At 44.8% G+C, this 25,766-nt stretch overlaps 1 protein-coding gene across 14 annotated transcripts in view; it reads right to left on the bottom strand.

Moving 5' to 3' along the window:
• ANKRD44 (ankyrin repeat domain 44) overlaps window positions 1-25,766 on the bottom strand; it is a 158,686-nt gene that overhangs the window by 88,104 nt on the left and 44,816 nt on the right. For 8 of the 14 annotated variants that reach the window (XM_083406986.1, XM_083406979.1, XM_083406984.1 and 5 more), the window contains exons 2-3: window positions 8,024-8,107; window positions 1,608-1,686 (exon numbers count right to left, since the gene is read on the bottom strand). In XM_083406986.1, coding sequence (XP_083263112.1) covers window positions 1,608-1,686; window positions 8,024-8,107 — 163 coding nt within the window. Of the gene's footprint in view, window positions 1-1,607; window positions 1,687-8,023; window positions 8,108-12,071; window positions 12,126-25,766 lie in introns of those variants that run through there. The other 6 variants (XM_083406973.1, XM_083406974.1, XM_083406982.1 and 3 more) reach the window with 1 other exon arrangement.

Raw genomic sequence — 25,766 nt, 5'->3', positions numbered from 1 at the left:
TCCAACAACCTATTCTAGCCATTGGATACAAATAATGTTTCCACCTGGTCCATCAAAGCTGTACTGTATGCAGTCTGCACTCTGGGTCACAGATGAAGGGGAATATTGGTGGCACAGGTAGAGCTGTACTGCGGTTCACTTTCCTTTTTGAGATGTGTGATCCATACCCTGCAACGTTCCTCAGGTGAAGTAGGGTCATTTTCATCTGAGGAATGTTGGGAGAGTATGGCAGCAAACTATCACCCCATCGCTATCCAAAATGTATCCACATCATTCAGACAATCACCATGAGCAATGTAACAAATCCCAAACAATACAAGCATGCATACTGAAGGCACGTCCAAAGCTCAACAACCCAGTTTGAAGGAGCTATTCTCTCAAGATCTCAACACATGTGATCTTGAAGACTGTCATCACGGTGCATACATCAAGATTTATTTATTTTGTAAATACAGTGGTGCCCCGCAAGACGAATGCCTCGCAAGACGGAAAACCCGCTAGACGAAAGGGTTTTCCGTTTTTCGATGCGCTTTGCAGGACGAATTTCCCTATGGGCTTGCTTCGCAAGACGAAAATGTCTTGCGAGTCTTGAGATTTTTTTTCGCTCCCCACCCCCTTTTTCTAAGCCGCTAAGCCGCTAATAGCCTTTTAGCAGCTAATCCGCTAATCCCTTAAGCCTTTAATAGCCGCTAATAGCCGCTAAACCGCTAATAGCGCTAAGCCACTAATAGGGTTGCTTCACAAGACGAAAAAACCGCTAGACGAAGAGACTCGCAGAACGAATTAATTTCGTCTTGCGAGGCACCACTGTATAGAGGTCTTACCTCTGGTGCAAGCCATGGTCAGGTCAATATCACAGTTCCAAAAGGCCTGCCTCCCTTTTAAAAAACAGAATCGTAGGAATGGAGACTGCCTCCATTCCACCCCCTGAAAAACACAAACCTCAGTTTTGTCCATTGGGGGAGCAGGTTACTCAAGGCTGGTAACATTTGCTCTTGAGGTCTTGTGTACTTCCCTGAGAATGTTCTTTTTAAAAATTATTTCAAAAATGAATTTTCTCTTTAAAAAAGATGCATGTACACAGGTAGAGGAACACGAAAAGGGTAATGAAGAGAAGGGGAGAAGTCTGTTTGCCCCTTCCTGGGTGGGTGACCTTGCGGGCAGGCCCCCAGGCCTCCTCTGTGAACTGGACTATTGCAGGCCGGATCGTCCTCCTGCCACCAAATTGGCCAATGGCAGCAGGAATTAAAAGGCGTTCCCCGGGGCGCGGGACCAACTGGCCAATGGTGGCGCTTGGCCTCGCACGCCCAGAGTAGGGATAATTTCCCAGTCTGCTGGGCCCTCCGGCCTCTGTCTCTCGCTGAGAAATGACTGAGGAGAGGAACAAAAGAAACTCAGCCTGAATATCAAGCTCCACTTACTTGTGTGGACAGTGACCAGGAGAAGGGCAATGAATATTATGACTGATGGGAATATCACGGCTGATGGGACAAGGTGCTGAACATGCACACAGAAAACTCAGATCTGAATGACCCGTTTGTGATACGCAACCGACATCTACACGCACCCATGGCCACTTTCCTAATGGTGACACAGGAACTACGTACCTGACAAGATTAGAAGCTCAATTATCTCTGCATCCCCCAGGAAAGCAGCAACGTGAAGAGGGGTCCTCTTCTCTGTGTCCTAAGGAGCAAAAGAGACATGATCATGAGGCATGAGGAACGGCTAAGGGAGCTGGGCATGTTTAGCCTGGAGAAGAGGAGGTTAAGGGGTGATATGATGGCCATGTTCAAATATATAAAAGGATGTCACATAGAGGAGGGAGAAAGGTTGTTTTCTGCTGCTCCAGAGAAGCGGACACGGAGCAATGGATCCAAATTACAAGAAAGAAGATTCCACCTAAACATTAGGAAGAACTTCCTGACAGTAAGAGCTGTTCGACAGTGGAATTTGCTGCCAAGGAGTGTGGTGGAGTCTCCTTCTTTGGAGGTCTTTAAGCAGAGGCTTGACAACCATATGTCAGGAGTGCTCTGATGGTGTTTCCTGCTTGGCAGGGGGTTGGACTCGATGGCCCTTGTGGTCTCTTCCAACTCTATGATTCTATGATTCTATGATTCCAGAATTACTAACCAAAGGCCTACGGGCTGCCATTGTAGGTGGTCTGTGGGCTGCAGCCACTGAGGGACACAGTCAAGGCCACTCCTGGGAAGCTCCCTCAATGCAGTTCAAGATACAGGGATTGCCAGCTGACGGTCATCAAACTTTGTTTTGCTTCACCCTCTACTGATTCCGGTCAGGGTGCCACAAGTGTGAAGATGGAGCAATTGCGGCCGCCTACAGAGTGGGCTCTGGGACTCGAGGGGGTAGGGGTCTTTATGTTAGGCACACAAAACAGAGATTTCTGTCATGCCACTTCTGAATTCCTTCGATCCTCCACGCAGTGTGAATATCACAGCATTCTTGGGACAGCATTGGGTCTTTTGTAGAGATGGGCAAATTTGTCAATTTGGGTTTCAGTTTCTCATTTTCCAATCTTATGCACGTTTCCACACCAGTTGGCATTTTTTCTAAGGCCTCATGGAAATTCATTTCTCCTACCATACACATTTTTGTATGCAATTCTGCTTAATGCACAAGTGTTTGCAATGCAATATTCCTAATATAATGCATTTGTTTATGTTTTTTTCACCTCATTTCCCCTTCACATTAACTTTAGGTAAAGGTAAAGGGACCCCTGACCATTAGGTCCAGTCGTGGCCGACTCTGGGGTTGCGGCACTCATCTCGCTTTATTGGCCGAGAGAGCCGGCGTACAGCTTCCGGGTCATGTGGCCAGCATGACTAAGCCGCTTCTGGTGAACCAGAGCAGCGCACAGAAACACTGTTTACCTTCCCGCTGGAGCAGTACCTATTTATCTACTTGCACTTTGACGTACTTTCGAACTGCTAGGTTGGCAGGAGCTGGGCCTGAACAACGGGAGCTCACCCCGTTGCGGGGATTCGAACCGCCGACCTTCTGATCGGCAAGTCCTAGGCTCTGTGGTTTAACCCACAGCGCCACCCACGTCCCTTACATTAACTGTGGCTGATCCACAAATTCAGACCTACTCTTTTTGGGCCTCTTGCACTTTTGCAGATGGGAGAACAGACTTGTTAGCAATATTTTGCTCACAATATAGCCTTTTCACTTTTTACATTTTGTAATTCAGGTTGCCCCCTGACCAACTTTTGATTGTTCACACCAGATTGGTTCCCTTCTGACCACATTGATTATGAAAGCGGGATCTACATTGAAGGAAACGAGAGTAAGATGTGTGGGATATACAGCAGTGATATTTAAATTTATCATGAATACTGTATTTCCCTATGAGTAAAGGAGACTTCACTTCCATATCCATGTACCTCCTAGCATTCATCCACATCCACACCGGGTCTCGTTTTTTAAGTAGCAATGATCTGCATTAGCTGGAGCACAAAATTTCAAGCGTTTGCCAAAAGGTTTCTGCAATTATCTGCATCTCACTCTCCACCTATATTCCACCTAGACATAATGATAATTATGATAGCAGAATGGTAATTATGAAGGAAAAGGCAGCAAGCAGAAGAGAAATAACCGCGTATGAAGCAGTGCGCAAGTAGACATGATTTCTGGATAAACCTTTGTTGCTGTTGTTTTAGGCAAGATTCTACAGCACGGTGCCTTTGTGACAATGGCATTAGCTCCAGGGTTTGGGGAGGCAAGATGTCCTCAAACAGGTACCTCCCTAAGTGAGCCCAGCTCCTCCTTGCTTTGGTCCCCGCTGCTCATTTGCTTGCCCTCTTCTGTTTGGGAGCTTCGGGAGAGGGCAAAATGAGTGGAAGTTGCTGCTCCTTCTTCTCGTTCCTTCTACTGTGAACTCACTTGGAAGAGACAGGTGTGCAGGCAGCAAGAGTATGGAGAAGGAACGACAGAGCCAGGGGCCCCAAAGGGTTGGCAGTGGGTCCCCTGCTAAGGTGTGGGCCTTAGCTGGTGCCCAACAATACCCACACCTGATACCAACCCTCGTCTGAAGGCTCGCCTGAAAGCAGTTGGTGGTTACAACAAGCAGCAGGAGATATTGATGTCTAGGTCTGCCACACTGTCTTGCTCTCGCTATTAAGGTAAAGGTAAAGGTACCCCTGCCCGTACGGGCCAGTCTTGACAGACTCTAGGGTTGTGTGCCCATCTCATTCAAGAGGCCGGGGGCCAGCGCTGTCCGGAGACACTTCTGGGTCACGTGGCCAGCGTGACATCGCTGTTCTGGCGAGCCAGAGCCGCACACGGAAACGCCGTTTACCTTCCCGCTAGTAAGCGGTCCCTATTTATCTACTTGCACCCGGGAGTGCTTTCGAACTGCTAGGTTGGCAGGCGCTGGGACCGAACAACGGGAGCGCACCCCGCCGCGGGGATTCGAACCGCCGACCTTTCGATCGGCAAGCCCTAGGCGCTGAGGCTTTTACCCACAGCGCCACCCGCGTCCCTGCTCTCGCTAGTAATCTCATTCAAAAATTATAAAGGGCAACCAACAAGTAAGATCCTGCTGGATCAGCCCAAAGTCCAATCTAGTCCATGGCCAAGCAGTCAACGGTTCGTTCCATAAACTCAGTCCTGTGCATACACGTTTATTGTGAGGGTTGCAAAACTTCAGGCATTCAGTAGCCACCAGAACCCCAAAAAATTAAGTCTGGCAGCTGGGAAGCTGCTTTCCCCCTTCTCTAGAATATCTCACAATCTCCAGAATAGGGCAAATATTTTCCTTCCAGCATAAGAAGGTGATTCCACCAGATACATGACCCCCCCCCCCAAAGGTCTAAAACAACAGAAGAAGGAAGGACTGCACATGTTGTTAGTGTAAGCAGCGCCATGTTTCAAGTATACAGTCCTTTAAAAAACGAACAAAAAAGGCCTGTCCAAGACAATAGATACCATTAAACAAGGCTAAATATATAGTTGTTGAAGGAAGAGGCAGGATTAATTTATCTCTTGGCCTCACTGAACTTTTTCATTGTTCTGTCTCAAGACTGATGCATCACAATGACTATTTTTCTTGCTGGCAATAAACAGTAGTGAAAAGCAGTTCATGAAAAAAAGCATTTGTACACTTTCTTCTTCTGAAAGGTAGGCAAGTCTTTGATTAGCCTTGCACCTAACAGTCTGTTTAATTAGAACAGTACTATGTGCAAAGACGATCAGTCCTGCCATTGTTTCAAGCAAGGTGTCAACAAACCAAGATAATTTCCAAAATGGAGATTTCTCGATGTCGTTTTTAAAATCAGCTGTAGAACGAGACACTCTAAGGTTACTAGCTAAATGCCTAATTCATTATTTTCATTTTTCCAGTCATGGCTGGGGAAAATAAACCTAAAGCTGGCACAATCCACAAAACTATATCAAGGTGGCAACTTTCAGGGCACGGCCAACAATAAAAATCATTTTGTGATGATGAGTTGGGAACTAATCTCAAGAATGCTCCAACACATGAATTGGGTTTTGGTGGTTGGCTTCCATCAAAATGGCTCAAACTCAGCACCTTTCATACATTGTTCTGCATACCAAAGAGGGGCAGTGCCAGTTTGACACATCCAAAAAATTGAATGAGCAGCCACTACATGCACACAAAATACCTAAATTGTGTTCTCTCAAAAACACAAAACGTTTTTTTGAACTTGCAGAGACTCTGCACCTTTAAAGCACATTTCTCCCCACAAAAAAATTCAGGGCACTGCAGTTTGATATAAAGGGTTGCTGAGAATTGTAACTCTGTGAGGGGGAGACTAAAGGGCCAGAATTCTTTGAGGGAAATAATTTGTTTTAAAGCTATGGTGCACATGCTGTCTATGTCAGACTGGGAAAACAGCAGGTCAGAAAATTGGGTCTGTGATACTGATAAAGAAGGTTAATCTAGCCATGAAGCATTGGTTCTTTAAGATACAGGACGAGATGTGGTTTAATTAGGCTAGCTGGCAGCCTTCGCAAAGTCAGGGAGTCTACTTAGCTGGTTCCCTGAACTATCCACATTATTTAGGTTGGGCACAAGAGAATAATGCTCTAGAGAACTCGATAACAGGAATTCAAAACTTCCTTGTAGCTGTGGGCAGTGGGCCAGTGAAGCCACATGCAGGAACAGTGTGTTTACAACGACGAGTGGACAGATAAGAAATGTCATAAACGAAAAACCAGCATCTCATTTCTCCTCACGTTCAGTAAGAAAAATGGAGCAATCGCCGTCTTAACTGCATGAACGAAACAAGTGGTTTTCCAAACCCCAACAAGTATTTTGCCGAAGGAGAAGTCTGTTTTATGTCCACATACGGTAATATTTTTAACCCATGCAAGCAGATTAGGGAGGAAAACAAAGAATTCTGTTCCAATTTCGCCAGGGCAGTCATGCACATTACGCAGCAAACATGACAATGGCCACTCTAAAGAACCAAAACGACACACCACAATTATATTGTAGTTTTAAACTGTACAACAGTTCTTCATCGGTTAAAGGAACAGCAGCCTTTTCTCACATGGCTTGAAATGACAAAGTTTTATTCTGTGGTGGCTTGGCGGCCATGAACTTGGGAACCTCACCATGGAATTTAAACAACTGGATCGTCCCCTGTCTAAGTTGATCTAGGAGAAAAGCTCCCCAACCCTGCTTTACTGGACTATCAGGAAAATTGTGCAGAAAATTCCTCACAGAGAGGAAAGCAGAAAGCCAGTAAAAACAGATCACAGGTGACAGTCAGAGCCAGACACATGAAAATGGACGAAAATGATCATCTCATCTTCCACTCACACTTCCCAACAGGGCTGTTGCTAGACTTGGAATTTGAAAATCATGATAATTAGACAATTGCATTTTTCAGCCGCTGGTTAAGTACAACAACTAAGTCTCTCTCTCTGGCCAAGACCAGTGGGAGAATTTCATACCACTTGGGATTATTCCTTAGGCAAGCCACTCCTACATAAATCTCTCCACTTAGAAAAAGCAACAGGAGGCCCCATTAGCTAAAGTGGTGCTTCAGGTTAAGAACAGTTTCAGCTTAAGAACGGACCTCCGGAACGAATTAAGTACTTAACCTGAGGTACCACTGTATATAGAAATGAGCAAAGCAGTGATATTTTAGGGAGCAGTTCTTGCTTTTGATTTTGGTGTATTGTATGTTTGGTTTTTTTTTATTCTCTTTTTATTTATTTGTATTGTTAATTCTGATTTTTCGCTTTTCTTGTCTTTCTTTCTTTCTTCTTTTTTTTCTTGTAATTTTAAATTTCCAATAAATATTATTTAAAAAAAAAGGAAAAAGCAGGGAAGGAAGAATTGTCATAGCCTGCCTTTCGCATCTGTCTGTCTCAAGAGACAATGGAGTCTGCCTTTGGGGGTGAAGTCAAACTGTTGCACTGCCAGTACCGAAGTGACCTTTCAAAGTGTGCAAGCCTGGGCAGTGTGTACGGAGGTCCTGGCCTGCCCAGACAACAAGACCCCCACCCCACCCCGCTCGGCCTTGCTGGTGTGGTCCAAAGGAAAGCACAGCAATACGTTTAACACCAGCTTGGTTGCAGGAGTTGCCAGAAGGAGGCATACAAGATGTCATCCAACCATCTTAGGGATTCTACTCCGGATTTGTATAGAATTTACTCTTTAGCCTTTTCTTCTCCCAAAGATGTCCCACAAGGAAGCAGAGGTTGAGGATCAGAGTTTTCCTTCTCCTATATAAGCTACCTTCTCAGATTGATGAACCTCATCTGCCCCTCACTTTTCTCTGCAGCACGTGCAGAAACCGCCTTCTTGACTGTTGGTCCCATTAGCTATTAAGGTATAAAAATGATCCCAAGTGTACTTTATTGGGGATGGGGCCCAAATCTTGAGAACAGGCCTCTAAACTTTGGGTAGAGGAAGGACAAAGTTCCTCTGCACCTCAAAAAATAATAATAATAATGAATCAGCATTTCTGCTGGTCAAATCTCATAAGACAAGTTTTTTTTGGTGGGGGGATTAGACACAGTCACTTACCAGAGCATTGACATCTTCTGTTTTGTAGATCAACATACGTATCTCATCAGGATCACCATTGAAAATTGCTTGGACCAGTGGGGGCTAGAAGAGACAAAAAATAAGAGAAGGGGGAATGATTTAATGTCAAACCCATTACACGCTCCAAGATATTTCCAGCCATGTTAAATGTCGTATTAACACTAGACTGCCCTGAATTCTAAATCAACTGCCCGCTAGTCGGTTGAGGATTGGGGGCATTAAATCCTGCTGTTTGGCAACACACCCCTGTTTCCTGCAAGGGAAGGAGGCATGCAGCCAACACAGGATTTAAGTGGCTCTTCCGCCCATCAGATGGCATGGTTTTGATATGGCCTGGTTTATTTACCGTATTTTTCGCTCTATAAGACACACTTTTTCCCTCCTAAAAAGTAAGGGGAAATGTGTGTACGTCTTATGGGGCGAATGCTGCGCGAAGCCTCTTCAGCGCAGCGGGAGCGTTCCTTCCACTGCACTGAAGAGGCTTTGTGTTGCTTTTGCTGAAGCCAGAACCGCAAGAGGGATTGTTGCGCAGCAATCCCTCTTGCTGTTCTGGCTTCAGGGATAGCTGCGCAAAGCCTTTTCAACAACATTTGATTCATTTTTTTTGTTGTTGTTTTCTTCCTCTAAAGACTAGGTGTGTCTTATGGTCGGGTGCGTCTTATAGAGCGAACTGCTTTTTAGTGCAAATCCTCCCCCCCCCCGAAAGCGGTGGGCAACACTGTACCATATTAATAAAAAATAAATATACAATGAAAGTGCAAAACATCCAATACATCAATGGAAACAATAAGACGTCGCAAGTGACATCAACTGATGGTTGGGTGGCTTGGGGGAAATGGTCTTATGAACCAACTTGAACCCTCTAACAGGCCAAGATTGACTTACACCAACAACCCTCTATGTGCTATCTCAGCTGCTAACAATGGTTCTTTATAACTGCCTGCTAGATTTCTGAAAACTGCTCAACATCCTTCTGCAACTTTAAAAATATATGCACTCTGAATACCATATTCTCCTGGCTGTCTGTTAAACAAAGGCCAAAGAATAGAGGGTGATTTTGCACAGGAGTAAGAAAGGGGGCACTTGAACCCATAGCCTGAGAAAAAGCAGCATTTGCCTTTGCACAGCACTTACAACCATAAGTGCACACACACAATGTTCATATGTTTCTATGCAGTGGAAGGGCACTTGGGAAACTGACATCATTGCTGTCGCATTCATGGAATCTAGGATATAGTGTGAATGGCTAAAGCAGGAAATAATTAAGCAGCTGGTCCTTCAGTAGTTGGAAAATATTACTGATGAGACTGAAAGAAACATCTGCTCCGAGAGTTCACCATAAGCTGCCCCTTTCAGTCTATATTTAGAGGCGAGATCTATCCGTGGTTCTTAACATCCTTTAAACTTATTTAAAAGCATGATCATAAAGCAGAGGTGGGCAACTGGCTGGGGCGCCAGATCCTTATCTCCATTCACCCCCGAGGACCAAGTCTGGCACATGGGCAAAGCCACCCACATACCATTTCACCTCCTGCCCTAATGACATCAGGTAACATTTTTTTGCCTACAGGTGAAACTCGGAAAATTAGAATATCGTGGAAAAGTTCATTTATTTCAGTAATTCGACTTAAAAGGTGACGCTAATATATGAGATAGACACGTGACATGCAAAGCGAGATATCTCAAGCCTTTATTTGTTATAATTGTGATGATTATGACGTACAGCTGATGAAAACCCCAAATTAACAATTTCAGAAAATTAGAACATTAAATGAAATCAGCAAAACAAGGACTGCAAATAGAGCAATATTGGACCTCTGAGAAGTAGAAGCATGCATATGTACTCAGTACTTGGTTTGGGCCCCTTTTGCATAAATTACTGCCTCAATGCGGCGTGGCATGGATGATATCTGCCTGTGGTACTGCTGAGGTGTTATGGAAGACCAGGAAGCTTCAATAGCAGCCTTCAGCTCTTCTGCATTGCTCGGTCTCATGTCTCTCATCTTTCTCTTGGCAATGCCCCATTGATTCTCTATGGGGTTCAGGTCAGGCGAGTTTGCTGGCCAATCAAGCACCATAATCCCATGGGCATTGAACCAGGTTTTGGTACTTTGGGGGTGTGAGCAGGTGCCAAAGTCCTGCTGGAAAATGAAGTCAGCATCCCCATAAAGCTTGTCTGCGGAAGGAAGCATGAAGTGCTCCAAAATCTCCTAGTAGACAGCTGTGTTGACCCTGGACTTAATGAAGCACAGTGGACCAACACCAGCTGATGACATGGCTCCCCAAATCTCTTTTCTGATGAGAGCAGCTTTTGCATCTCATTTGAAAACCAAGGACCCAGAGTCTGGAGGAAGAATGGAGAGGCACACAATGCCAGATGCTTGAAGTCCAGTTTGAAGTTTCCACAGTCTGTGTTGATTTGGGGATACAGTGGTACCTCAGGTTACGTACGCTTCAGGTTACATACGCTTCAGGTTACAGACTCCACTAACCCAGAAATATTGCTTCAGGTTAAGAACTTTGCTTCAGGGTGAGAACAGAAATCGTGCTCCGGCAGCGTGGCGGCAGCTGGAGGCCCCATTAGCTAAAGTAGTGCTTCAGGTTAAGAACAGTTTCAGATTAAGTACGGACCTCCGGAACAAATTAAGCACTTAACCTGAGATAGCACTGTATTCTAATTTTCTGAGTTTCACCTGTATGCCGTTTGACATCAAGTGCTTCCCAAGCACTAACTATCAGCTGATGGTTGGCGCTTGGGAAACCTTGTATACAGCACTTCCGCATGATCAGCTGACAATCAGTGCTGTGCTACACGTTTTTTAAAATAAATAATTTGATGCTTGAGACACACTTCGTAACAGGCAAATCTCTTCCCCCCATTCTATCAGATCTGGCCAGTATTACCCAGGGATGTAAAATGTATCATTAAAGTCATCTAATATAGTGGATCACTGAAGTCACCTTGGTACCTGAGTGTCCTGAAATCTTCTTAAAGTCCTTAAAGTCCCACCTTTGGGTGTTACACATTACTTGGTGACACCGGACAGGGCCTTCTCTGTGACAGCACCCCACGTGGAATGCCCTCCCATCTGATATTTGCTTGGCAATAACCTTATTCAGTTTGGTGCCTGGTTAAAACCTGGTTATTTACTCAAGCTGCTAGGAACTGTTCATCTCACCGCTTAACTTGCAATAGCTGTCACTTGCATTTCAGAAGTAACACTCACCCCCTAATCTAAAACCACAAATTGGCTAACAGGGAGCATGATGTTCATAGCGGGCCTTCGCTTAGTTGCTGACGCATCCTTTACACATACACAAAAGTCTTTAAGCCCTTAAATAGCAAGCCTAATAATAAGACCTCATAATAATAGGTCTTGAAGCCCTATAAATAACATTATAGATCTTCAGTCAGGTTGCTCAGTATGCTAGAGGTGTACACTGAGTAAATACAGATTGTTCCCCCTTCGGCTTTCTGAGCTAATTTTGGCCGGAAGCTTGGCTTCAAAATGGCTCATTTCCATTTTTCTGTGTATAACCAGACTCCTGCCTTCAGGATTGCTAATGTTTCCAGGTGAAACAGAGGCCAATTCCTGCACTCTCCCCCTGGAACCTGGCCACAGAAAATTGCAATAACTGAGCTGTTTGTGTTTTGACAACAAGACAGACCTACATTTTTCAAACCAAGCGGGTGGGGTTCTGAAAATAGGCATTTTTGAAATGTGTGTGCCACTTCTGAAAAGGAAAGAGAGCAGAGATGAATTTCCATTCCATTTTCGACTCACTCTTTTTCATGATGGCAATTCCAACCCTCTCCCATAGTTTATGGTAGTTCAATAGGTGTGTGTGTGTGTGTGTGTGTGATTATGATCCACTCTTCAAATATCATCTCCAATACTAAAATCTGCAAGTGTGGGAGCGGGGGGGCGGACCTCAGAAAATATTCAAAGAAAATATTTTAGGGCAGTTGATTCCAAACTTTTAACAACAGAGAGAGAGATTTATTTGACATGATTTATATACCAACTTGGTTGTGAAGCGGTTCACACGCCAAAATTGAAATCATCAAGAAAGCACAGTGAAAATCAGGTATTTATAAAGCATTCGAGACGAATTAGCATCTGAAGTACAGTACAGTAACCAAAAACAGAACTAAGCCGCTTTGGGAGGATGTCATTCTGAACAGAGAAAACGGGGAGGAGGAAGGAGGGGGCGTTTAATCCTTCCACCTCCAACTTCTTTTTTTGCTTCAAATCTGCACCACAACATTATCCACCTTACAGAAGCAAAATGTCAGCTCAGGGGAGGATGGAGAGATTTTGAGGGGAGAAGGCGCAAGCAGGGAAAATCTCTCTCTCTCTCTCTCTCTCTCTCTCTCTCTCACACACACACACACACACACACACACACAGCACCCCGTGCCCCCAGAAGAAAATGGCTGGAGACACCATACATGGTTATGGGCTCATGAGAATCTTTAACTGTACAATTTATTTTTTAAAATACAACCGAGGTTTACCTGGGAAATTAATGGGCTAACTATACCTAACATGCCCAGCTTGTTTAACCTGTATTTTACCCAGTGGTGTAGCGTGGGGGGTGCAGGGGGGGCCGGCCGCACCGGGCGCAACATTTGGGGGTTAGGGGGCGCAAATCCACAGGTTAGGGGGCGCAAATCCACGGGTTAGGGGGCGCAAATTACTTGCCTTGCCCCGGGTGCTGACAACCCACGCTACGCCACTGATTTTACCCCTTTCCTTGCCAGGCCTCACCATCCACAACCAGCACTCTGGGGCTCCAACATCCCCCCAGAGTCCACCCATAGCCTTCCCTGGGTAACTACGAATAACATTTTAAATTGCTTAGGATTTTCCAGTATGCCCCAGAGCAACGCAACACTGGTCATCCTGAGGCACTGTGGATTTATTTTTTTTAATTAAAAAAATGGCTACCAATGTCACCAGGTAAGCCCACAGCCAAAGCCCACCCCCAAAAGCGGTCCATGTCAATTCTGCTCTTCCGACAGCTGGATAATGAAAAGCAGAGCATTTATGGCCCAGGCACTTTAAGGAGTAAAACTCAGGGCCGCTCCACACCCACTATTTCTTGTTTCCCAGGCAGGGGGATGATCCACCAAGTATTATCAGCAAGCACAATATAAACAACCTTGACAATGACAACAACACAACACTCCGCTTTCCTCGTTCTTGAGATATCTAGTCTTTTGGCCTTGAGAATCATTATCCTCTCACTGACACTTTTCTTCACCAGGAAAATGTTTCACTGGACATTTTGGCTGGCCTTTCCTCACAAGATTTCCCGACCCCCCCTTTTTTTTAAGCCACCAGCTTTGTTAATCTCTTGCTAATCTCTTTTAAAGCTACCAGCCTTATTAGGAGCTTCGAAGGATGACGGCAACAGAATCCAAAAGGAAAAGGAAATAAAAGGACACTATAGCATGAAAATCTCGTTTCCAGACTCTTACTGAAACACACACACCCCTCCAGAAACCTGTTTTTTTAATCATTCGTCCTGCTTGGCTTGCAAAAAGCTTACACAGGGGTTAGACTACATCTGATCTCTATTAAGTAGTTGTGTACAATCATGTTCATTGTGAGATTGAGGTTTAAAAGGAAAAAAAGATAATGGGTTGTAGCCAACTAAGCCCTACTCATTGAGTAGACCCACTGAAATTAACAGGCCTAAATTAGTCATGCCCAGTGATTTCAATAGGCCTATTCTGACTAGGCCTAGCAGTAGCTAGAACCCTAAATTGCAGGATGTCTGAAATGTTAATGTATTATAGCAGCATTTCCCAACCTTGGGCCTCCAGCTGTTTTTGGACTACAACTCCCATAATCCTCAGCTAGCAAGATCAGTGGTCAGGGATGATGGGAATTGTAGTCAGAAAACAGCTGGAGGCCCAAGGTTGGGAAACACTATATTATAGGATTCCCCTCCTTTTTGCATTTGTTGTGTTTTTTTCTATAATGCAAGCTGCTTGAAAAGCTTCGGGTGACCTGTGAACTAGTAAGTTTTGTGTTGTTAAGTCATTTAGTCATGTCCGACTCTTTGTGACCCCATGAACCAGAGCACGCCAGGCACTCCTGTCTTAATAAGTTTAGTCAATATAAATAAATAAACCCTAAGAGTTTAGTTTGCCAAAACACTCTGATTCAGAAGCCAAGGGAGAAAATGAATGCAATGCACAATGTTCCGGAGCTAAAGATGAGGAGGGGTGCTTAGGTAATGGATCCTTGAAAGTGTCTCTGTAAAACTTTGGATGGTACGGAGAGTTTAAAGGAAAGGCAAGTTGAAGTGAATAAGAGAGTTGTGATACACATCACATCACATCAATCTTGCCTTTTTCACAAGTGCAGTTAACTAAAGTGCATTGTGTTGCGTCTATTAACACGATCTGGAAACCTCAGTCTCTCCCCCCCCTCCACCTCCTCTCTTTAAAGGGTAGGATGTAAACATTTTGCTCTCTAGTGACCCACTAAAAGCCAACAAGAACATTTTCCACTTGCTTTGCCAGATGCAGGAGAGGCAGCAAGAGAGGCCGTACAGTCTGAAGGCATAAGAAATCGCCTCGGCAAGGCCCGTTTGCACTGAAATCCCCCTGTGGTCAAGTTGGCTTTCATCTGCTGGGTTTAAAAGCACGTCGGCTGAGAAAGTCTCTTGAGAAATAGGACCGATGGCAAAAAAGGCTTTAACTTCCCTAATCCTGGGCTTCCTGTTGTTATAAAAATGCGTTGCTCTAACTTGCAAGCAGTCCCCTCCCCCCCCCCAGCGAAATCTGCAAACTCAGGCGAGATTCGTTTACACAAATCGGGAATACGGGACGCTGTTTCAGAGGTTTTATTCATTTACTGGGGCAGGAAATCCCAGACCATTTCAGCCACTTTCGCTCCTTTCCATTAATGGCGTGCTCCTGCTGCCAACTCCATCCTGTTTCCTTTTCCACAGTAGTAATAACTATGGGTTGCAGCCGGCCAGAGCAGCACTTGTGCCAAGGGGGGATCTCCTATTCCTCCTCACCATTCCAAGTCCCTCCAACCCCCCCGAAGAAATGAGCAAAGACAATTTCCGCAAACATCCAGTCTTTTCAAGAGGGCACAGGGAGAAGAGAGGGGAATATATCTTGTACCACTTCTGACACGACCCTGTGGTATTCAATTAAATTGCCAATTATATCAAGATGAACATGAACATGAGGACAGAGGCACACACACATTATCTAGGGACTTTTCATTTATTGTAAGCCTAATGAATCTTGGATATAATGTATGTGTATAGATATTATTATTATTATTATTATTATTATTATGACTTTTTTCAGCCGGAACTCAACAGAACTCAATTCTCAGTTGGGCGCCTCTCAGTTGGGCGCCATTGCCATTATAAGAGAACAAGGGAGGTGTTCATGGTGAATTCAGCACCTCTTTTTCAATAAAATTGCACTGATTGTTATTATTATTCATTAAAGTTATATCTATATAGAGATCTCTATATACTGAGAGAGAGAGATTACACACTTTTTCTAATAAAAAAATAAATAGAGAATAGTAGACTACATATCTTAGAAACAGAAAATGTATATTTACTTCATTGGGTAAAGTGCTAGTCTTGGAAAGGGTAGATTCAGATCCCAGTACAGCTGTTATCTTAGTGAGTTACCATACTTTGTTTACTTCCTTTCAATATCAATAATTTTATTCTGCTTTTTCTTTCTCATACCAGTCTGGAATACTGATCACAAGGTGGGCTATAAATGGAAGCAAATAATGAATGCAACTTGAGATTAGTGCCAAGAATGAAGAAGTTAAAAATAATAATATCCCAGTAACATGTTATCTGTAAAGCAAACAAATCTCAAAGCTGTCAATAATATTGAAGGGAATTATCCTGTCGTGAATAAGACAATTTCATTTTTCTTGGAAGCCGCGCTCCCCAAAGAAGTCTCAACGCCCACTCCTCTCTGTAATTTCTTTTTAAACTCCCTATATTTTTTTTCCTTTATCTACTGTGCTGAGCAGCAACCTGACAGGCATTTTTAAAAGCCAGGCCACAGATATTTGGCACATATGGTTCTTTCAGAATGTTTCAACTCCGGAAACTAGGAACCGATGCTTCACTCTTCTCTGCTTAGTTCAGTGATAACAGGAAATTAACGCAATGAGGTTTTCTCTAACTAAAGACTACAAGCTGAGCATTTTAGTTTTACACTAATGCCCTATGTATGGCTTTTCTCTCAGTAGTGGTATTTTTTAAAAAACAACAACAACCCACCAGTCCATGTTTAAAATGCATGTGCAGGCGGAGAAAGACTGACTGAAGCATTAAAGCAGCTGTATTATTATTGTTGTTTTTGTTGTTGTTGTTGACTAATTATCCCAATCTCCAAATGGCAGCAATTTGGGAGAATATAGTTTCTGCTTATTCCTTAAGCATAGCACATTTAGGCAGGAAATGAATACAAGTGGAGAGATTTATCGTAAGTTTAACGTAAACAGGCCTTGAGCTCAGTTGTTAGAACTCCAGAAAACTCAACAATCGGCTCACGTCAAAAGTTAACGTACGGCAGACATTTTGAAGTGTCCTACTAGTGTCGTACTCACAGGAGTCATGGAAATGTAAACTGGAGACAGCGAACACTTTACACTGAAAGCAGACGACTTCCCGCAGAGAATCCTGGGAACTGTGGTTTGCTCAGGGTGCTGGGAGTTGTAGCTCTGTGAGAGGTAAACTACAGTTCCCAATATTCTTTGTTGGAGCCATGTGCTTTAAAGTTTTGGTGCCCCCACTTGAGGAACCCACCCACTGACTTGATTGTAAGCAGATTGGAAAAGGTAAAGGGACCCCTGACCATTAGGTCCAGTTGTGGATGACTCTGGGGTTGCGGCGCTCATCTCGCTTTATTGGCCTAGGGAGCCGGTGTACAGCTTCCGGGTCATGTGGCCAGCATGACTAAGCCGTTTCTGGAGAATCAGAGCAGCGCATGGAAATGCCGTTTACCTTCCCGCCGGAGAGGTACCTATTTATCTACTTGCACTTTGACGTGCTTTTGAACTGCTAGGTTGGCAGGAGCAGGGACCGAGCAACGGGAGCTCACCCCGTCGTGGGGATTCGAACCGCCGACCTTCTGATCGGCAAGTCCTAGGCTCTGTGGTTTAACCCACAGCGCCACCCACATCCCTTGTAAGAAGACTACAACACCCTATAAACCTCTTCGACAAGCTTTCGATTTTGAAATTTAATAGCAAATGGGTGCAATGTGAGTTTAAGAACAGCATACCCAGGAAGCACCCGGCTGACGTATAGCTATAATTTTAAAATATCCTACATGGTTGCTCTGTTAAGCCGTACATGGTGAGGGTCACCTGCAGTCTCTGTGGCGAAGCTGACTAGGTGCTTGACCAATCTCCCCACTTCTTCCTCGGAGTTGCAAAGGGCATTAAAAAAACTAGCAAGTCTCTAGCCAACCAGCTTTCCATGCTTTGTGCTACAGACATCATGGAGAATGTTTGCCTTTGAGAGCAACTTTGTGAGCAACAGGCGCAAGTGTGATCTTGCAACACAGTTCCGCTATTTACTTGGGGCCGTTAGAAGAATTTTAAGGTCTCAAATATAGAATAAATATTAATAAATGCACACATATCTAAATATATAAACCAGGGGTCAGCAAACTTTTTCAGCAGGGGGCTGGTCCACTGTCCCTCAGACCTTGTGGGGGGCCGGACTATATTTTGAAGGGGGGGAAATGAACAAATTCCTATGCCCCACAAATAACCCAGAGATGCATTTTAAATAAAAGAACACATTCTACTCATGTAAAAACACCAGGCAGGCCCCGCAAATAACCCAGAGATGCATTTTAAATAAAAGCACATTCTACTAATGTAAAAACACGCTGATTCCTGGACTGTCCGCGGGCTGGATTTAGAAGGCGATTGGGCCGGATCCGGCCCCCGGGCCTTAGTTTGCCTACCCATGATATAAACACGTGTCTGAAATAGTACAGGAGAGCAATCCTCAAGCCATTTTGACTCTCTCAATGACCTCAAATATTCCTCTGCAGTAAGGGAGGCAAATGGGGAAAGCCTTCCCATTGTCTTTTTGCTTACCAATCTTGTCTTAAGGGCATATTTGTGTAGGAATAAAGTGAGCCTGTGACCTGGATTCAGGAACTAAAGTATTAACCATCGCAAAAAAAATGGCCAGGCTGCCCAGGTAATGCAATTAGTGACCATTATCAGGTATCCTGGCAGACAGGATTTCTGCTCTAGACCAGCTCCTATGATGTACGTATGATGATTTTGGGGTGGTCTTTGACTAAGGGCAGTGTTAAAAGTCTTTAAAGGTTCCTGCACACTTTTGTTCAGGGTCTCTCCCTCCTTTGAAGGATGGGAGGGGACTCAGTTGCAATGCAGAAAAATAAATATCTGCCTTGCTTTTAACTGGATCCTGCCTCCATCCATTCTTCTCTGACCAATCATGGACTTAGGGGACTCATGAGTCCCATGGGGAGTTAGGCAGCAAAAGCCAAAGCCCAATTTTTACATCAGGGCTCTGATAGAATGAGGAGCATTCAGCACCTAAACCCACAAGAAAAACTACAATGACAAAAACCTATTTACGCAGCCCCAAACAGCAGCAGCACAGGGAGATCTCTCACCGATAGCTTCTGCCTCCAGCCGTCCTACTCATTTTCAGCATTCCCCAATGGCAGCTATTCCTTAATTAGCAAAACACCCTTAACACATGGGTCAAGGACACCCACTAAGACCCATAGCAACTGGTGCATGTGGGGGAACGTATAATAAATTTTGAATCGCTAAATGTTGTGCTTTATCTTTCCCCAAAGGAGAAAATGAGAGAAAGCAAAGAAGAGTACTCCGGGGCACAAGTTCCTCTATCTTGCCAGCCCCTTGCAGCCCACTTACTTGGTCCTCTACAACTCAAAGGAATCTACAGTGGTACCTCGGGTTACAGACGTTTCAGGTTACAGATGCTTCAGGTTGCATACTCCGCTAACCAGAAATAGTACCTCGGGTTAAGAACTTTGCTTCAGGATGCGAACAGAAACTGTGCAACGGCAGCGGGAGATCCCATTAGCTAAAGTGGTACCTCAGGTTAAGAACAGCTTCAGGTTAAGAACGAATTAAGTTCTTAATCCGAGGTACCACTGTACTGAGAATTGAGTCTCTCTCCCCTCCCTTCACTGGCAAACCCAAAACACAAATAAAGAAGAATGCAAATGCAAGGCCGGCCCTATCATTAGGCAGAGAGAAGCAGCTTCCTTAGGCAGACAGATAGGGGGCAGACAGAGCTGTATTGGGCAGTGTGCCCTGTGTCCCCTCAGCTACATTGCTGCCCTCTTGTACAGTAGAGGCCACTCTCCCACCATCAGAATTGAAGCAACTGCCAATGTAGTTGGCTTTTGCACATGGGATGGGCAATCCTGATCTCTGCCTCAGGCACCAAAATGTCTTGGACTAGCCGTAACTAGTCATTTTGTGGAGGAAAGCATTTGGGGTTCTGATCTTACCTTGGGGGGGGGGAGTAATTGAATGGAAAGCAGCAACACATAACTGAGTTTTTATTAAAAACCTTTCAAGACGTAATTCTGCACTGGACTCATGCCGTAAAACCAATCTCATACCATCTCTGAGAACACCTGGTGTCAATTTGCCCTACATTCAATGAGAGGGGAGAGGGGAGTCATGAAGAACACCAGTTCTAACAAGATTCAAATGTAGAGATTATTTTGCAAGCGGACAGTTTTCTTTCGCACCAAGAATGCGTGCACCACAGCTTAATGAGATATGTCAAGACTAATCTCTTTATTTGCCCATTAAGCTGCCTGGTCCCCATGCAGACCTAAGTCATTAAATAAGATGTGTTCACACACTTTGGGCACCGCAAAGCCATAGAGAAATTATAAACAATACTACAGCTCATGTGCGTTGTAGACTCGCATGACTCCAGCACAGCGTTGTAAACTTAAGCTCTTTGCAATAACACTGCTAGCAGCCTCATACCAGGCATTGGGTCAGTTCTACCAGATGTTACTGAGGGGAAAGGAAAAACAGACGCCATTTTCAGGGGCAGCCAGGCATTTAGTGCCACATTTAATTTAGCCACGGAAGTAGTAACTTTTCATCCCAGGATGCCTCAACGATGCAACCAGGAAACCACCACCTTGCAAACTGCCCAGCTTGCAATCACCTCCAGGCAGGAGACCTTCACAGTTCCCCACAAAACCTCTGGCCATATACACTGCAGGGATCAGATGTAGAATCATAGAATCATAGAGTTGGAAGAGACCACAAGGGCCATCGAGTCCAACCCCCTGCCAAGCAGGAAACACCACCAGAGCACTCCTGACATATGGTTGTCAAGCCTCTGCTTAAAGACCTCCAAAGAAGGAGACTCCACCACACTCCTTGGCAGCAAATTCCACTGTCAAACAGCTCTTACTGTCAGGAAGTTCTTCCTAATGTTTAGGTGGAATCTTCTTTCTTGTAGTTTGGAGCCATTGCTCCGTGTCCGCTTCTCTGGAGCAGCAGAAAACAACCTTTCTCCCTCCTCTATGTGACATCCTTTTATATATTTGAACATGGCTATCATATCACCCCTTAACCTCCTCTTCTCCAGGCTAAACATGCCCAGCTCCCTTAGCCGTTCCTCATAAGGCATCGTTTCCAGGCCTTTGACCATTTTGGTTGCCCTCCTCTGGACACGTTCCAGTTTGTCAGTGTCCTTCTTGAACTGTGGTGCCCAGAACTGGACACAGTACTCCAGGTGCTGTACTCAGCTCAAACAGATCCCTGAAAAAGAGTTGCGCTGGTGTTCAGCTGAGACTGGAAATCCCATTTTGTCTTTTCTCCGCCATTCCACTCCTAGCAAAAGTTTCAAGCAACATTATAGAAAATATACATTGAAAAGCTCACCAGTTGGCTCTGGGATATTCGTGAACTGCAGCAAAGTTATTCTCTTGGGGGGGGGGATCTTGTGTAGCAGTCACTGTTACATTTTTACACAGTGGGGTTCCAATCCTGCTCATTCTCCCCCAGGACCTAGCAATACAGTCGTACCTCGGAAGTCAAACAGAATCTACTCTGCAAGTCCGTTAGACTTCCAAAAAGTTCAGAAACCAAGGCACGGCTTCCGATTGGCTGCGGGAAGCTCCTGCAGCCAATTGGAACCTGCGTTGGATGTTTGGGTTCCAAAGAACGTTTGCAAACTGGAACACTCACTTCTGGGTTTGCGGTGTGCGGGAGCGAAAATGTTCAACTCACAAGGCGTTCAACTTCTGAGGTACAACTGTATACTCATTCATTTTACCTTCTGGATGAACATAAATACAGTGGTACCTCTAGTTATGGACTTGATCCGTTCTGGGGTGCCATTCGCACCCTGAAAAGTCCGTAACTAGAGCGCCACTTCTGCACATGCGCGTGGAACAATAGAGCACTTCTGTGCACAGATGCGCAGCGAAACCCGGAAGTATACACTTCTGGGTTTGCCATGTTCGCAAGCCGAAAAGACGCAACATGAACCTAACACAACATGAGGTATGCCTATATGCAAAATTTTCAATATGGAAATTTACTAAAATATCAAGATCGGGTATTTCTAGACTGATTGCTATGAACTGTAATTGACAGGATTTCACGCAAGTCATGAAATTGTTACATACCGTATTTTTCGCTCCATAACACACACTTTCTTCCTCCTAGAAAGTAAGGGGAAATGTCTGTGTGTGTTATGAAGCGAATGCCTATGGATGGCAGGGGGATCTGCTGCAGTCGTGAGCAGAGGATCCATTGTTCCCCTTCCCTCCCTCCTCCGTGGCTCGCTTTGAAACAGCAAAGCGGGAGAGTAGCCGCTTACACAGGTGTAAGTGGCTCCTGTCTGGTTGGCTGCTTTAAAGCGAGCGGGCTCTCTGTCCCTCTCTCCTCCCCACTCAGCTCGCTAAATAGCAGCAAAGCATTTCAGCTCGCTAAGCCGGGAAGGAGGGAGAGAAGAGAGCCTGCTTGCTTTAAAGGAGCAAAGCGGGAGAGGAGAGGAGCCTTCTCCCCTTATACCCCTCTTCTGCATTATTAGCAGCATCACCCCACCCGTGTTCCTTCTCCCCTTAAACGCCTCACCTGCATTATTAGCAGCATCCTTCTCCACACACCCCACACGTGCTCCTTGTCCCTTGAGTGCTTTTCCTTCCATCTCCACTTAAAATGTGGTTACAAAGCATGGATCCTCAGGATTTTTGCATTGGGCTACCCCAAACTCACTGTCAGATCACATGTCTGTGGCCACAGCATGAACCACAAAAATCATACATCCACTGTTTCGTTTAGAATATATTTTTTCTTGTTTTCCTCCTCTAAAAACTACGTGCGTGTTATGGTCTGGTGCGTGTTATAGAGCGAAAAATACAGTACATTAAAGCAGGGGTGAGAAACTGTGCTCCTCCAGTGCTGAACTCCAACTCCCATCAGCCCCAGCCAGCATGGCCAATGATCAGGGATTATGAGTGCTGTACTCAACGACTGAATGTATTCAAGCCATAGTCAATGGCTTTACTGTGTTACGGCACAGAAATAGAGCCAATGAGAAGCTGCCATCCTATCGTTCTGCTTGGTGCTATCTCTTAAATGCCTCTAGTTATTCAAAACTGAACGCATGAAATCAATTTATCACTATTGTAAATACAGTGATGCCTCGCAAGACGAAAAGAATCCGTTCCGTAAGCCTCTTCGTCTAGCGGTTTTTTCGTCTTGCGAAGCAAGCCCATTAGCGGATTAGCGGCTATTAGCGGCTATTAGCGGCTATTAAAGGCTTAAGGGATTAGCGGATTAGCTGCTAAAAGGCTATTAGCAGCTTAGTGCCTTAGAAAAAGGGGGTGGGGAGCGGGGAAAAAACCCCAGGAATCGCAAGACATTTTTGTCTTGCGAAGCAAGCCCATAGAGAAATTCGTCCTGCGAAGCACCTCCAAAACGGAAAACCCTTTCGTCTAGCGGGTTTTCCGTCTTGCGAGGCATTCGTCTTGCGGGGCACCACTGTAACTTAAAATGTAGTACAGAAACCCTGAGGTTCCACTTTTGCACCTGTCTCCAAGCTGCAAAGATGGACTGGTGCTCTTATTGCCTTCAGCTGTTAACAATATTACTGAAACATACACCTCCAACTCCTCGTAGAGGTTTCTTCTCGAAATTTCAGAGAAAAACCCTCAGGAAACTCTCAAGAAACTTTGAGCGCCGGATCTCACACTTCTGAGTGCCTTTCCTTCTTCCCACACAAGACCTAAGCCTTGTCTCAGATCATCAAACCTCCGCAATCTTGCATTTGCACCAAGTGCGGCTGAGGATACGCTGCAGCCCTTTGTAATTAGAGCTTGTCAAACAGAGTTAAAACGGAGGAAAGGTTTTATCCACTTATCTGAGCTTTCCTTGTAGTAGAGGTCATGCTGCCACAACAGCCACATGCACAGGGGTAAAAGCGCCAATTGGTATGGTGGCTGACGGAGCCTTTTCACAAATGGGAAATACTTAGAATCATAGAATCATAGAGTTGGAAGAGACCACAAGGGCCATCGAGTCCAACCCCCTGCCAAGCAGGAAACACCATCAGAGCACTCCTGACATATGGTTGTCAAGCCTCTGCTTAAAGACCTCCAAAGAAGGAGACTCCACCACACTCCTTGGCAGCAAATTCCACTGTCAAACAGCTCTTACTGTCAGGAAGTTCTTCCTAATGTTTAGGTGGAATCTTCTTTCTTGTAGTTTGGATCCATTGTTCCGTGTCCACTTCTCTGGGGCAGCAGAAAACAACCTTTCTTCCTCCTCTATGTGACATCCTTTTATATATTTGAACATGGCTATCATATCACCCCTTAACCTCCTCTTCTCCAGGCTAAACATGCCCAGCTCCCTTAGCCGTTCCTCATAAGGCATCATTTCCAGGCCTTTGACCATTTTGGTTGCCCTCCTCTGGATACGTTCCAGTTTGTCAGTGTCCTTCTTGAACTGCGGTGCCCAGAACTGGACACAGTACTCCAGGTGAGGTCTGACCAGAGCAGAATACAGTGGCACTATTACTTCCCTTGATCTAGATGCTATACTCCTATTGATGCAGCCCAGAATTGCATTGGCTTTTTTAGCTGCCGCGTCACACTGTTGAATCAGGTCCTTGAGTCCAACACAGCATGGTAGCAACAACCACAGAGAGAGGACAAGTATTTAAAGGGACACGTTGCACTTTTTGCCCCAGTGAAATGTCACCATGACCACACCAAGTCAACTCTTAAATTGGGCAAGGTGTATACTGGTCAATGGAACATGAAACACCTCTCTCTCTCTCTCTCATACACACCCACCCACACCCACCAGAACATTCATTGCTGAGCACCTCATGAATTGTGGACACAACACCTATAACACAATCCTTGTCCTTGTCTATAGTAAAGGTAAAGGGACCCCTGACTATTAGGTCTAGTCATGACCGACTCTGGGGTTGCGGCGCTCATCTCGGTATACTGGCCGAGGGAGCCGGTGTACAGCTTCCGGGTCATGTGGCCAGCATGACTAAGCCGCTTCTGGCAAACCAGAGCAGCGCATGGAAACGCCGTTTACCTTCCCGCTGGAGCGGTACCTATTTATCTACTTGCACTTTGACGTGCTTTCGAACTGCTAGGTTGGCAGGAGCAGGGACCGAGCAACGGGAGCTCACTCCGTCGTGGGGATTCGAACAGCCGACCTTCTGACCTCGGCTCTGTGGTTTAACCCACAGCGCCACCTGCGTCCTGTCCTTGTCTATAGAAAGGCTCCAACATGAAAAATGTTAACCTGCTCAAGCGAGTCATTGTCCATTTTCTTGTTTTCTATGCATTTAATTGATTTGTCTGATTTGACTTATTATATTTCTACACCGCTTTTCATTCAAATGAATCCAAAAGCGGCTTAAAAACAATAAGTAGCAATAACTAACATGACAGGACATCACAAATGCAGCATAAATCTTATAGAACAATTAACAAATCATCAGTAAAACGATTACAACCTATATAAAAAAGCAACAACATAAAAAAAATAAGCTACGGATCACAATTAAATCAAAAGATACACTCCTTATTGTGGGGTGTACAGCCCTCTCTTCCTGGAGTTATCAGACGGGTTTAAACATCCCTATTTTCATTGGAGATATGTTGGAGGACATGGAGTTATGTGATCTCCAAGCCAATGAGATAAGTAACTATGCTACCTTAGAAGGCAGCCCTACACAGAGAAGTTCTTTTATGGTTTTTTTTATGTTTTAATATGTCTTGGAAGCTGCCCAGAGTGGCTGGGGCAACCCAGTCAGATGGGTGGGGTATAAATAAAATAATAATAATAATAATAATAATAATAATAATAATGGAATAGGACTTCCCTAATATTGCTGGAAGAAATATCAACAACCTCAGATATGCAGATGCCACAACCTTGATGGCAGGAAGTGAGGAGGAATTTAAAAACCTTTTATTGAGGGTGAAAGAGGAGAGCGCAAAATATGGTCTGAAGCTCAACATCAAAAAAACGAAGATCATGGCCACTGGTCCCATCACCTCCTGGCAAATAGAAGGGGAGGAAATGGAGGCAGTGAGAGATTTTACTTTCTTGGGCTCCATGATCACTGCAGATGGTGACAGCAGCCACGAAATTAAGAGACGCCTGCTTCT

Source organism: Podarcis tiliguerta (genome assembly GCF_965153285.1).
Source record: "Podarcis tiliguerta genome assembly, chromosome: 1".
Lineage (NCBI taxonomy): Eukaryota > Metazoa > Chordata > Lepidosauria > Squamata > Lacertidae > Podarcis > Podarcis tiliguerta.
Note: the sequence above shows the minus strand (reverse complement) of the source record. Positions and strands in the feature narration are given on the sequence as shown.